General features: G+C 40.2%; 2 protein-coding genes across 2 annotated transcripts in view; one reads left to right on the forward strand and one right to left on the reverse strand.

Moving 5' to 3' along the window:
* The first annotated feature begins 679 nt into the window (after positions 1 to 679).
* On the forward strand, positions 680 to 3,042 carry wu:fc46h12 (uncharacterized protein LOC568958 homolog). Its single transcript, XM_034291590.1, has 5 exons — positions 680 to 892; positions 1,834 to 1,942; positions 2,162 to 2,281; positions 2,433 to 2,511; positions 2,629 to 3,042. Exons 1-5 carry the CDS (start codon positions 795 to 797, stop codon positions 2,736 to 2,738), a joined length of 516 nt encoding a protein of 171 aa, XP_034147481.1. The 5' UTR covers positions 680 to 794; the 3' UTR covers positions 2,739 to 3,042.
* Positions 3,043 to 10,200: 7,158 nt separating this feature from the next.
* The window catches only part of ccdc39 (coiled-coil domain containing 39), an 18,678-nt gene continuing 14,222 nt past the window's right edge, over positions 10,201 to 14,656 (reverse strand). The window contains exons 18-20 of the mRNA XM_029119076.2: positions 11,807 to 11,986; positions 11,001 to 11,089; positions 10,201 to 10,665 (exon numbers count right to left, since the gene is read on the reverse strand). Coding sequence (XP_028974909.2) covers positions 10,482 to 10,665; positions 11,001 to 11,089; positions 11,807 to 11,986 — 453 coding nt within the window. The 3' untranslated portion in view covers positions 10,201 to 10,481. The remainder of the gene's footprint in view (positions 10,666 to 11,000; positions 11,090 to 11,806; positions 11,987 to 14,656) is intronic.

Here is a 14,656-nt window from a genome sequence, read left to right on the forward strand (position 1 = left end):
TTACTCACCGACTGGAAATCTGGACTACTCAGACTTGAAATGTGAAACCATAGTCAAGTTTATTGGCTTGATTCATTTCAATCCCAATTTTTTAAGCATCTATGTAACATTTTGAATAAGCTCATTCATGTATTACCTTTAAACGTAGGTAGCATTAATCTGAAGTGGACAGATGTACAAATAAAAATATAGTTGTTGTTTTACAGAGTTTATAACATTGCTAAAGCACTCTAGATGGAATATAGGCCAAATCTTTTGAAATGTCCTTACATCGTGCAGTTTTAAGGCAGCTCTCGAAACTATCTACTCCAAACTTGGGTCAATTCCCGTGTCGTTAGAGGTTCCAGTTGCTGACCACGTGAGGCGGTAGCAATTACATAGTAGCATCGTGGTATTTAATCAATTTCATGTTTGTTAAGATCTCTAGTGTTATTTTTTGGAGGATTGTTAAACAATAAGTACCAATACAGACATCTACAACGATTGGCTTAATTCGTTTCATTTTAATAATAATATAATAACTGAGTTAATGGTTTAGGAAAAATGTAAACCTGCGCGAGTGCCATCGCTGCAACCTCGAGGCATCCCATAAGTGTATCTCCCTGCTGTGTACTTCTCACATGGCCTGAACCATGCTAAATAATGTATTACACGCATGACCATCTGCCTGTCGTCCGCTGTGGAACATACAGTGCTGCTCCTATAAATGCTCTTGTAGCCAACAAACATAGAAACCTCGAATACCAACCACAGGCATCCTTCAGGCTACAGAGATCTACCTGTCCGTATCTACAATGCATAGAACCCTGCTCATAGCCTCTGCTCTCCTGATGGGAGTCCTCGGAGTTCCCGTTTCTCAGGACCCCGTCCAACCCCAGTGCAAAGTCATATGGTAAGGTCCTCTTTAGGTAGGAATGTATTCATGATCAGGTTTGATATTGAATCAGGTTCAGAGATAGCCATTGGCTATTTAAATAAATTGGCTCAATTGGAAAAACCTCTTAATCCAGCCAAATATGGACAGAAATGTAATACTTGTTTGTATGTATTTTTTCCTAAAATACTCTATTGAAATCTATCAATGGGGCAAACTGGGTTGTCTAAAGTCAGCCTAAGTATTTTATTTAGATTTTGTCTTAGAGAACACACTTTGCACCAGATTGTGGTTAGATACTTTTCCCAGTCATCTGACTTTAACATACCGAAGACGTGTATGTAAAATGCTTTCTTGGCACAATTTTTTAAAGAAGAAAATGTTCTCTAGAATAAAAAAAGGCACCAGATAATCAATTCCCTATATTTATACGTGAATACTTTTTTGTTGTTGTTGCGATTACTAAACCAAATTTTGTAAATGCAGATGCTTCTGAACATGAAATGTCAGTTAAAGAAATGAACACTGAATGTTGATTATCGAACATTTATTTAGACCCAGTCAACAAGTCGTTAAAGTAAGTTATAGCCTACATATAATTTACTTGGTAACATTGTATGCTAAATGGACAGTAAAAATAGGAATGATTCTGACCTTAGATATTATCCATTTAAAAGTAGTTCAAATCCATTAGAGTTTGTGGAAATACATATAATTGTTGGCCACTCCTACATCTGCCAGTGTTCAACTAGCTAAACAGTGAACTTCTTATGACTAATTACTAGCAACTAGCTAAACAGAGAACTTCTTATGACTTATTACTAGCAACTAGCTAAACAGAGAACTTGTGTGCTGTTTCAGAATATACAAGAGACCCAATATAATCCGTCTAAAATGGGATGAAATTGTCAGCTGGCAAGATCTATGTGATTATGACCATTTTCTGTTATGATTTACAGGCTCATTGGTGCCCCCTGCACAGATGTCTTCATGACTGTGGTGAACCAGATCAAGGCCTGGACAGGAACGACAAGCTGTGAACTTGGAGGAGAAAACTGTATGTATGAGGTAAGCCCCCCCCACTCTCCCCATAAACAAATGTACTTGTGATCATTGTGATTATTTTATTTCTTATTACATTTCTCATCTCCCTGGACACCCAACATGCACATGGGGTGATTGCAGTATTTGTGGAGTTCTATTCCAAGTACTCTCCAGTAATTCTGTCAGTGGTCGACTGTTTAGCTGTACTTGTGTATTGACGATATCTGCACTATGATTCCCCAGTTGGAATCTGTCACCCCTTTGGTGGTCAAAGCCACGAAAACGTCTCCCAGCACCATGAACATGAGCAACCTCACCTTGACAATGTCTCCGATTGAAGACCCTTCCATATGCCGTGTGACGGTAAGACAGGCAAAGGGACTGCAAAGGATCTCACAAAAAATCACAGGAGCTTAGCTAGTCAAATTAACAATGTGTTTTACACTAAATAATCTATCAATAAATGCTTCTCACATGTTTAACCGTGACGTTGTATCTTACCTTTCTCTATCAGGGTGATGCCATCTCAGAGTCTTGGACAAGCCCTTTAGATAATGGAATGAACTACTGTAGCCTTGAAGACCTGATCATCGGTAAGAGTATCTTCTTATCACTTTCCCCAGTAAAATGTCATGTAATATTTTAACCGAACAATGTCAGAGACACTCCAAAATCTGACTCTTATCCATGCCTGTCTCTTACCATTGCAGGAAGTGGACTCAATAATACTCTAGGATTCAAGGAGTTCACCAGCAACTGGATCTGTCTTGGTTACACACTTGGCAGCTGTACAGTCACGAGTTTGAACAGAAAGATTTGAGAATGAAGAATTATGTTACAGAGAGTGCAATCTCTGGAGCCCCCAGGTAGAGCCCACAGCCCACAGATGTTCCTGATCCACATTGTTTTTAAATGTACACCACCTACTTTACAATGAGGCTGGCAGATGTAAAGTTTTTATTAAAAACAATGTTTTTTGGATGTTACTGCTCTTCTAAGGGAAAAACCTCTAGAAGAGCAGTAATGTGACACCATACAATGAGTTGATGGTGTGAATTTGGTTGATCTGAATGAATCATTCTTGGCTTATGATCAACAATAAAGCAGTTGTTCTCTACCATGCATCAGGGTCTCCAGCCGTCTCTCATTTTGTTGAAGTCCTGAACTAGTTCACCTGAATCAAGCAGCCAAGGGGCTGCCTGGTATACAGTCTTAGAAATGTTTTATCACAATTTACTAGTTTAATTGGTAGCATGTGCTTTGTTCTTCCCAGACTCGGCGCAGTCTGTTAAACTTAAATAAATAGATTAAGGATCTGTATTACAGTTACTTTTAACCATTACGTATTAATGCCTTACTGTAACAGCTACAATCTGGTTAAGGCTTGCATCAAAACATGACGTTTGTGTGTTCTTGGATTCAAAAGGATCTAAAAGTCTGATTATATATATATATATCCATGTGTGTGTTCATTTAAAAATAAATAGCTACGAGGATATTTCGTATATTTGACGCAAAATAAAGTGTACTTACGTATTGATCATTCTGAGGAGCTAGCATAGATACATTTTATTGTAATATGTCCAAATACACATAAATACAGAGGAAAAAAAGTTATGCACATTAAAAATATATATGAGCTCCAGCGCTTGCTGGGCCTGCTGCCCGCGGAGGTGCAATAAAATGAAAATGAATTACTTAAAAATCATACAATGTGATTTTCTGGATATTTGTTTTAGATTCCGTCACTCACATTTGAAGAGTACCTATGATAAAAATTAGACCTCTACATGCTTTGTAAGTGGGAAAACCTGCAATAATCTGCAGTGTATCAAATACTTGTTATCCTCACTGTATTGATCACTCTGAGAAGCTAGCACAGATATATTTTATTGTAATATGTTCAGATACACCTGCATCAAAGGTAATAACAATACATTATACAACTGTATTTCTGAACCGCAAGTTGTTCTGGTTCAAGGACAAACAACGTGTAAATCAATCAACTCGACCAAACAGCTGATTAGTGCATGAAACAACGACACACATTCTCGTCTGACCGCGCTACTGTAACGAAACCCCACTGATGCTCTGAGTGAAGCTTTCCATTGGCAAGGTTTCTTCATGAGCTCTAGCGCTTGCTGCGCCTGCTGCCCGTGGAGCTGCTAGTGGAGCTGGGGGGACGGGAGTCCCGCGGCGAGGGCGTGAGGGCAGGGGAGGTCACAGACAGCCCCAGGTCGAGCTCCAGAGTCTTCACTGGGGGAGAATGTACTGACGACGCCCTGGGACTGCTGCCGGCTGAATGCCCAGCTGACCTAAAGGGAAAGAAGGCATGCCGAAGATACACAAAATTAACAAGAAAGCCATCATTGGGACAATGTAGATACAATCAAACCCCAACTAATCATCAGACCAGGCGGGAATCTGTTTGGATCAAACCAATGGTCACAGTACAAAATTAATTAATAAATAAATCAGGTTACAAACACAAACGGGACCAGAGACAGAGACTCTTAAAACAAGCTTTGAGGTTGTTAAATGTTTCAGGGACTCAAGAGGTGTAGACTGACCATGACGAACAACACCACTAAGCTACACTGTCTGTATAGTCTAGAGCCCTGAGCTAGACTGTATTAGTAACATACCTGAGAGAGACAGAGCTGCGAGCCCAGTTTGTCTTTGAGCTGTGTCGGCTGGCATGGGTAGTGGTCTGAGATGGCAGGGTCAAGTTGGCCTGGAAAACACAAAAATAGTCCCCTAATGCTTTGTCAGGATTTCAGAATTGCCTCAGCCAACGCTAGGAGGCTGGTAAACAAAAAAATCTCACAAAAAACTATAGTATAACAGAAAGAAAATGAAACCTGCAAAAAGTACATGTGTAAAGCCATTCTCAGGTCAGACTGCTCATCCATGACATCCAGGACCATCTTGTTGATGTTCTTATTGAAGTTCTTCAGCACCCTCAGCTGAATATCCTTCTCCTCAAACGTCTCCTCATTGGCCTTCTTGGCTGACCGGATCTCTTTGGTCAGGTTGGAGCAATGAAATGGAAAGATATTTAAGACATTATCACTGATTAATGCAAAGAATAGATGCATACAGGCCTTCCATTTTAAATATTAGATGATTATAAGTAATTATAAAAATCCCTCTTTTTTGTGTCTCTCTTTGCGGCATTAAAGAACATCCCAAATTTTAAGCCTCCAAATGGAGACTTACAGTAGCCCAGTTTTCCAAGTTAAGAACTTATTGTTCGCTTACCATCTAATCTACCCAGACCTTGACAATTTCCCTTGTTAGGAGATGATCAATGTTATGCGCTTCACCTGTGAGTGGTCATAATGTTTTGAATCATCAGTGTATATACAGGCTCATCAAAAAATATATATATATATCGTGGAAAAGTTCATTTCTTTCCATAATTCAAATCATATATTCTATATTCATTACACATAAAGTGAAACATTTCAAGCCTATTTTTTTTCATTCTTGACGATTACGGGTTACAGCTTATGGAAATCAAAAATCCAGTATCCCAAAATATTATTTATATTTTTTACAATAAAAAGAATTCGACCTGAGAAGAGCTCTAATCAGCGAATTAACTCCCTGAGCATTCAGTACACACAACAAAAATCATGGGGAAGACTGCTGACTTACTGGCTGGCTGTTCACAGAGTGCTGTATCAAAGCATATTCATGGGAGGTTGACTGGATGGGAAAAGTGTGCTAGGAAAAGGTGCAACAAGCAATAGGGATGACGGCAGCCTTGAGAGGACTGTCAAGCAAAGCCAATTCAAGAACTTGGGGGAGCTTCACAAGGACTGGACTGAGGCTAGAGTCAGTGCATCAAGAGCCACCACACACACACACATGTCCAGGAAATGGGCTACAAGTGTCACATTCCTAGTGTCAAGACACTCCTGAACCAGATGCAACATCAGAAGCTTTTTGGCCATCTATGACTCTGTTGCTTTTCCTTCCTTGGACCACTTCTGATAGGTACTGACCACTGCAGACCGGGAACACCCCATGAGAGCTGCAGTTTTGGACATGCCATCATCTCCAAGTTCTTGAATTGACTTCACAATTTGGCCCTTTGGCCCTTGTCAAAGTGGCTTGCCCATTTTTCCTGCTTCTAACACATCAGCTTTGAGGACCGAATGTTCACTTGCTGCCTAATATATCCCACCCACTGACATTGTTCCTCGTTTCTCCTCCGCAATCTATTCCATTTTATGAATAGGGGATTCCCTTTGATCCGTAAAATCTGAAAATGACTATGAAGGCATAAATTACTCACTGACTGGAAATCTGGAATCCTCAGTCTGGAAATGTGCAACCTTAGTCAAGTTTAATGGCTTGATGAATTCCGATCCCAATTTTTCAAGCATCTATGTAATACTTTGAATATTCTAAATGTTACATAGATGCTTAAGTATTTTATTTAGATTTTGCCTTTAAACGTAGGTAGCATTAATCTGAAGTGGACAGATGTACAAATAAAAATATAGTTGTTGGTTAACAGAGTTTATAACAGTGCTAAAGCACTCCAGGAATATAGGCCAAATCTTTTGAAATGTCCTTTCATCCTGCAGTTGTAATGAAGGCAGCTCTCGAAACTATCTACTCCAAACTTAGGTCAATTCCCGTGTCATTAGAGGTTCCAGTTGCTGACCACGTGAGGCGGTAGTAATTACATAGTAGCATCGTGGTATTTAATCAATTTCATGTTTGTTTAGATCTCTAGTGTTCTTTGTTGGAATTGTTAAACAATAATTACCAAAACAGACATTTACAACGATTGGTTCAGTTCGTTTCATTTTAATGACAATAATAATATAATAACTGAGGTAATGGTTTAGGAAACAGTTAAAACCTGCGCGAGTGCCATCGCTTCCATCTCTACAGGTATCCCAGAAGTGTATCTCCCTCCGGAGTACTTCTCACATGACCTGAACCATGCTAAATAATGTATTACACGCATGACCGTCTGCCTGTCGTCCGCTGTGGAACATACAGCGTTGCTCCTATAAATGCTCTTGTAGGCAAGAAACATAGAAACGACGAGCCCTAATCACAGGCATCCTGCAGACTACAGAGATCTACACGTCCGTATCAACAATGCATAGAATCCTGCTCATAGCCTCTGCTCTCCTGATGGGAGTCCTCGGAGTTCCCGTTTCTCAGGACCCCGTCCAACCCGAGTGCAAAGTCATATGGTAAGGTCCTCTTTAGGAAGGAATGTATTCGTGATCAGGTTTGATATTGAACATGTAAAATCTCAGTTTTCTTTGAAGTTATTCTGAGATAGCCATTGGCTATTTAAATAAATTGTCTCAATTGGACAAACCTCTTAATCCAGCCGAATATGGACAGAAATGTAATACTTGTTTGTATGTATTTTTTCCTAAAATACTCTATTGAAATGTGTCAATGGGGAAAACTGGGTTGTCTAAGGTCAGCCTAAGTATTTTATTTAGATTTTGTCTTACAGAACACACTGCACCAGATTGTGGTTAGATACTTTCCCCAGACTTCTAACTTTAACATACCGAAGACGTGTATGTAAAATGCTTTCCTGGCACCATTTTTTAAAGAAGAAAATGTTCTCTAGAAAACAAATTGGCACCAGATGAACAATTCCCTATATTTATACGTGAAGACTATTGTTTTTAACGATTACACCAAATATTGTAAGTGCAGATGCTTCAGAAGCTGAAAGAAATGTCAGTTAAAGAACTGAACACAGAATTTTGACTATCAAACATTTATTTGGCCTGTCAACGTGTCTTTAAAGTAAGTTATAGCCTACATATAGTTTAGTTGATAACATTGTATGCAAAATGGATTGTATGAAATTGAATGAGTCTGACCTTAGATATTGTCCATTTGAAAGTGGTTAAAATCCAGTAGAGTTTGTTGAAGCACTATCATAAATTAAATTTTAAACATAAACAAAAATACAAAGAAATCTCAAAATCGATAAGTAGATGCAAAAATAAAATTTGAACATGGTTATAAATATGTAATGGAATTCCAAAATTTTTTTTACAACCTTTAATTTACTGCTGTACGTGTCACTGTTGGCTACTCCTACATCTGCCAGTGTTCAACTAGCTCAACAGAGAACTTCTTATGACTTATTACTAGCAACTAGCTAAACAGAGAACTTGTGTGCTGTTTCAGATTATACAAGAGACCCAATATAATCCGTCTAAAACTGTAAAATTGTCAGCTGGCAAGATCAATGTGATTTGGACAATTTTCATTAATGATTTACAGGCTCATTGGTGCCCCCTGCACAGATGTCTTCATGACTGTGGTGAACCAGATCAAGGCCTGGACAGGAACGACAAGCTGTGACCTTGGAGGAGAAAACTGTATGTATGAGGTAAGCCCCCCCCACTGCTCCCCATTAACAAATGTACTTGTGATCATTGTGATTATTTTATTTCTTATTACATTTCTCATCTCCCTGGACACCCAGCATGCACATGGGGTGATTGCAGTATTTGTGGAGTTCTATTCCAAGTACTCTCCAGTAATTCTGTCAGTGGTCGACTGTTAAGCTGTACTTGTGTATTGACGATATCTGCACTATGATTCCCCAGTTGGAATCTGTCACCCCTTTGGTGGTCAAAGCCACGAAAACGTCTCCCAGCACCATGAACATGAGCAACCTCACCTTGACAATGTCTCCGATTGAAGACCCTTCCATATGCCGTGTGACGGTAAGACAGGCAAAGGGACTGCAAAGGATCTCACAAAAAATCACAGGAGCTTAGCTAGTCAAATTAACAATGTGTTTTACACTAAATAATCTATCAATAAATGCTTCTCACATGTTTAACTGTGACGTTGTATGTTACCTTTCTCTATCAGGGTGATGCCATCTCAGAGTCTTGGACAAGCCCTTTAGATAATGGAATCAACTACTGTAGCCTTGAAGACCTGATCATCGGTAAGAGGATCTTCTTATCACTTTCCCCAGTAAAATGTCATGTAATATTTTTACCTAACAGCAATGTCAGAGACACTCCAAAATCTGACTCTTATCCATGCCTGTCTCTTACCATTGCAGGAAGTGGACTCAATAATACTCTAGGATTCAAGGAGTTCACCAGCAACTGGATCTGTCTTGGTTACACACTTGGCAGCTGTACAGTCACGAGTTTGAACAGAAAGATTTGAGAATTAAGAATTATGTTACAGACAGTGCAATCTCTGGAGCCCCCAGGTAGAGCCCACAGCCCACAGATGTTCCTGATCCACAAATGTACACCACCTACTTTAAAAGTTGAGATTTGTGAACACACATTTAAAAAACAATGCTTTAAGTGTAACCTCTGTTGCAGTTACAATGAGGCTGGCAGATGTAAAGTTTTTATTAAAAACAATGTTTTTTTTTGGATGTTACTGCTCTTCTAAGGGAAAAACCTCTAGAAGAGCAGTAATGTGACACCATACAATGAGTTGATTGTATGAATTTGGTTGATCTGAATGAATCATTCTTGGCTTATGATCAACAATAAAGCAGTTGTTCTCTAACATGCATCAGGGTCTCCAGCCGTCTCTCATTTTGTTGAAGTCCTGAACTAGCTCACCTGAATCAAGCAGCCAAGGGGCTGCCTGGTATAGAGTCTTAGAAATGTTTTATCCCAATTTACTAGTTTAATTGGTAGCATGTGCTTTGTTCTTCCCAGACTCAGCGAAGTCTGTTAACTTAGATAAATAGATTAAGGATCTGTATTACAGTTACTTTTAACCATTACGTATTAATGCCTTCCCGTAACAGCTACAATCTGGTTAAGGCTTGCATCAAAACATGACGTTTGTGTGTTCTTGGATTCAAAAGGATCTAAAAGTCTGATTATATATATATATCCATGTGTGTGTTCATTTAAAAATAAATAGCGACGAGGATATTTCATATATTTGACGCAAAATAAAGTGTACTTACGTATTGATCATTCTGAGGAGCTAGCATAGATACATTTTATTGTAATATGTCCAAATACACAAATACAGAGGAATAAAAGTTATGCACATTAAAAATATATATGAGCTCCAGCGCTTGCTGGGCCTGCTGCCCGCGGAGGTGGAATAAAATGAAAATTAATTACTCAAAAATCATACAATGTGATTTTCTAGATATTTGTTTTAGATTCCGTCTCTCACAGTTGAAGAGTACCTATGATAAAAATTAGACCTCTACATGCTTTGTAAGTGGGAAAACCTGCAATAAACTGCTGTGTATCAAATACTTGTTTTCCTCACTGTATTGATCACTCTGAGAAGCTAGATAGCACAGATATATTTTATTGTAATATGTTCAGATACACCTGTATCAAAGGTAATAACAATACATTATACAACTGTATTTCTTAACCGCAAGTTGTTCTGGTTCAAGGACAAACAACGTGTAAGTCGATCAACTCGACCAAACAGCTGATTAGTGCATGAAACAACGACACACATTCTCGTCTGACCGCGCTACTGTAACGAAACCCTACTGGTGCTCTGAGTGAAGTTTTCCATTGGCAAGGTTTCTTCATGAGCTCTAGCGCTTGCTGCGCCTGCTGCCCGTGGAGCTGCTAGTGGAGCTGGGGGGACGGGAGTCCCGCGGCGAGGGCGTGAGGGCAGGGGAGGTCACAGACAGCCCCAGGTCGAGCTCCAGAGTCTTCACTGGGGGAGAATGTACCGACGACGCCCTGGGACTGCTGCCGGCTGAATGCCCAGCTGACCTAAAGGGTAAGAAGGCATGCCGAAGATACACAAAATTAACAAGAAAGCCATCATTGGGACAATGTAGATACAATCAAACACCAACTAATCATCAGACCAGGTGGGAATCTGTTTGGATCAAACCAATGGTCACAGTACAAAATAAATGAATAAATAAAGCAGGTTACAAACACAAACGGGAAGTGACCAGAGACAGAGACTCTTAAAACAAGCTTTGAGGTTGTCAAATGCGTCAGGGACTCAAGAGGTGTAGACTGACCATGACGAACAACACCGCTAAGCTACACTGTCTGTATAGTCTAGAGCCCTGAGCTAGACTGTATTAGTAACATACCTGAGAGAGACAGAGCTGCGAGCCGAGTTTGTCTTTGAGCTGTGTCGGCTGGCAGGAGTGGTGGTTGGAGACGGCAGGGTCAAGTTGGCCTGGAAAACACAAAAATCACACACATACAAACACTGATCAGCCATAACACTTTGACCACCTGCCTAATATTGTGTAGGTCCCCCTTTTGCTGCCCAAACAGCCCTGACCCGTCAAGGCATGGACTCCACTCAATGTAAGCGACGCACACACACCCAGATATCCACGTGATGTAAAATAAAATGTTTCATTCATCAGACCAGGACACCTTCTTCCATTGCTTCGTGGTCCAGTTTAAACTTTTTCAGCAATTTGAGCTACCGTAGCTTCTGTGTTGGATCAGAACACACGGGCCAGCCTTCGCTCCCCACATGCATCAGTGAGCCTTGGCCACCCAAGACCCTGTTGCCAGTACACCCCTTTTCATTCTTCGGATCACTTTTGAAAGATACAGACCACTTTTTATAGGCACTGACCACTACAGACCGGGAACACCTCACAAGGGCTGCAGTTTTGGACATGCTCTGACCCAGTTGTCTAGCCATCACAATTTGGCCCTTGTTAAAGTCGCTCTGATCCTTACGCTTGCCCATTTTTCCTGCTTCTAACACATCCAACTTTGAAGACAGAATGTTCACTTGCTGCCTAATATATCCCACCACTGACAGGTGCCATGGTAAGGAGATTATGAGCGTTATTCACTTGTCAGTGGTCATAATGTAATGGCTGATCAGGAGCATGGAGATAAAAACAATACTATACCAGAAAGAAAATGATACCTGCAAAAAGTACATGTGTAAAGCCATTTTCAGGTCAGACTGCTCATCCATGGCATCCAGGAGCATCTTGTTGATGTTCTTATTGAAGTTCTTCAGCTCCCTCAGCTGAATATCCTTCTCCTCAAACGTCTCCTCATTGGCCTTCTTGGCCGACCGGATCTCTTTGGTCAGGTTGGAGCACTGAAATGGAAAGATATTTAAGACATTGTCACAGATGAATGACAAGTATAGATACATACAGGCCTCCCATTTAAGATATTACATGATTATAAGTTATTATACCAAATCAATGTATGTATATATACATAATATACAAACACACATATGTGTATATGTGTGTGTGTGTGTGTATATATATATGTATATGTGTGTGTGTATACAGTGGGGGAAAAAGTATTTAGTCAGCCACCAATTGTGCAAGTTCTCCCACTTGAAAAGATGAGAGAGGCCTGTAATTTTCATCATAGATACACTTCAACTATGAGAGACAAAATGAGAAAAAAAACCCAGAACCACACGGGGGGACCTAGTGAATGACCTGCAGAGAGCTGGGACCAAAGTAACAAAGGCTACCATCAGTAACACACTATGTTGCCATGGACTCAAATCCTGCAGTGCCAGACGTGTCCCCCTGCTTAAGCCAGTACATGTCTAGGCCCGTCTGAGGTTTGCTAGAGAGCATTTGGATGGTCCAGAAGAGGATTGGGAGAATGTCATATGGTCAGATGAGACCAAAATATAACTTTTTGGTAAAAACTCAACTCATTGTGTTTGGAGGAGAAAAAATGCTGAGTTGCATCCAAAGAACACCATACCTACTGTGAAGCATGGGGGTGGAAACATCATGCTTTGGGGCTGTTTTTCTGCAAAGGGACCAGGACGACTGATCCGTGCATAGGAAAGAATGAATGGGGCCATGTATCGTGAGATTTTGAGTGAAAACCTCCTTCCATCAGCAAGGGCATTGAAGATGAAATGTGGCTGGGTCTTTCAGCATGACAATGATCCCAAACACACCGCCCGGGCAACGAAGGAGTGGCTTTGTAAGAAGCATTTCAAGGTCCTGGAGTGGCCTAGCCAGTCACCAAATCTCAACCCAATAGAAAATCTTTGGAGGGAGTTGAAAGTCTGTGTTGCCCAGCGACAGCCCAAAAACATCACTGCTCTAGAAGAGATCTGCTTGGAGGAATGGGGCAAAATACCAGCAACAGTGTGTGAAAACCTTGTGAAGACTAACAGAAAACATTTGACCTCTGTCATTGCCAACAAAGGGTATATAACAAAGTACTGAGGTTAACTTTTGTTATTGATCAAATACTTATTTCCCACCATAATTTACCAATAAATTCATAAAAAAAATCCTACAATGTGCTTTTCTCTCATTTTTTCTCTCATAGTTGTAGTGTACCTATGATGAAAATTACAGGCCTCTCTCATCATTTTAAGTGGGAGAACACATGCACACACGATATAAAAAGTCTGAATATAAAACATTTCCCTGCCAGGTCTTTGTGATGTAAAAGAATGAGACAAAGATAAATCATGTCAGAACTTTTTCCACATTTAATGTGACCTATAATGTGAACAATTCAATTGAAAAATAAACTGAAAGTTAATCTGTTCTAGTAGGACTTTCCTGACATTTTCTTAGTTGCATCTTAGAGCAAAAGCCATGGTCTGCAGAGATCTTCCAAAGCATCAGAGGGATCTCATTGTTCAAAGATATCAGTCAGGAGAAGGGTACAAAATAATTTCCAAAGCATTAGATATACCATAGAACACAGTGAAGACAGTCATCATCAAGTGGAGAAAATATGGCACAACAGAGACATTACCACGAACTGGATGTCCCTCCAAACTTGATGAAAAGACGAGAAGAAAACTGATCAGGGAGGCTTCCAAGAGCCCTACAGGAACATTAAAGGAACTGCAGGAATTTCTGGCAAGTACTGGCTCTGTGCTACATGTGACAACAATCTGCTGTATTCTTCATATGAATGGGCTATAGGGTAGTGGGGCAAGACGGAACCCTTTTCTTACTAAAGTCCTGCTGAAGTTTGCAAAAACAAACATCGAGTCCCCCAAAAGCATGTGGGAAAATGTGTTATGGTCTGATGTGTTATGTGCAAAACTACACTGCACATCACCCAAAGAACACCATACCCACAGTGAAGCATGGTGGTGGAAGCATTTATGCTTTGGGGCTGTTTTTCTTCAGCTGGAACCGGGGCCTTAGTCAGGGTGGAGGGAATTATGAACAGTTCCAAATACCAGGCATTTTTGGCACAAAACCTTCAGTCGTCCGTTAGAAAGATGAAGAGGAAGTTTACCTTTCAGCACGACAAACCCAAAGCACACATCCAAATCCACAAAAGCATGGCTTCACCAGAAGAAGATTAACATTTTGGAATTGCCCAGCCAGAGCCCAGACCTGAATCCAATTGAACATCTGTGGGGTGATCTGAAGAGGGCTGCGCACAGGAGATGTCCTCGCAATCTGACAGATTTGGAGCGCTTTTGCAAAGAAGAGTGGGCAAATATTGCCACGTCAAGATGTGCCATGCTATTAGACTCCTCCCCAAAAAGACTGAGTGCTGTAATAAAATCAAAAGGTGCTTCAAAAAAGTATTAGTTTAAGGGTGTGCACACTTATACAACCAGGTTGTGGGTTTTTCATTTTAGATTTTTCCACCTCAAAGATTTCTGTTTGTTTTTCAATTAAATTGTTCACGTTATAAGTCACATTAAATGTAGAAAAAGTTGTGACATGATTTATCTTTCTCATTCTTTTACATCACAAGAACCTGCCATTTTAACAGGGGTGTGTAGACTTCTTATATCCACTGTATA

The sequence above is a fragment of the Esox lucius genome, chromosome 3 (assembly GCF_011004845.1).
Source record: "Esox lucius isolate fEsoLuc1 chromosome 3, fEsoLuc1.pri, whole genome shotgun sequence".
NCBI lineage: Eukaryota > Metazoa > Chordata > Actinopteri > Esociformes > Esocidae > Esox > Esox lucius.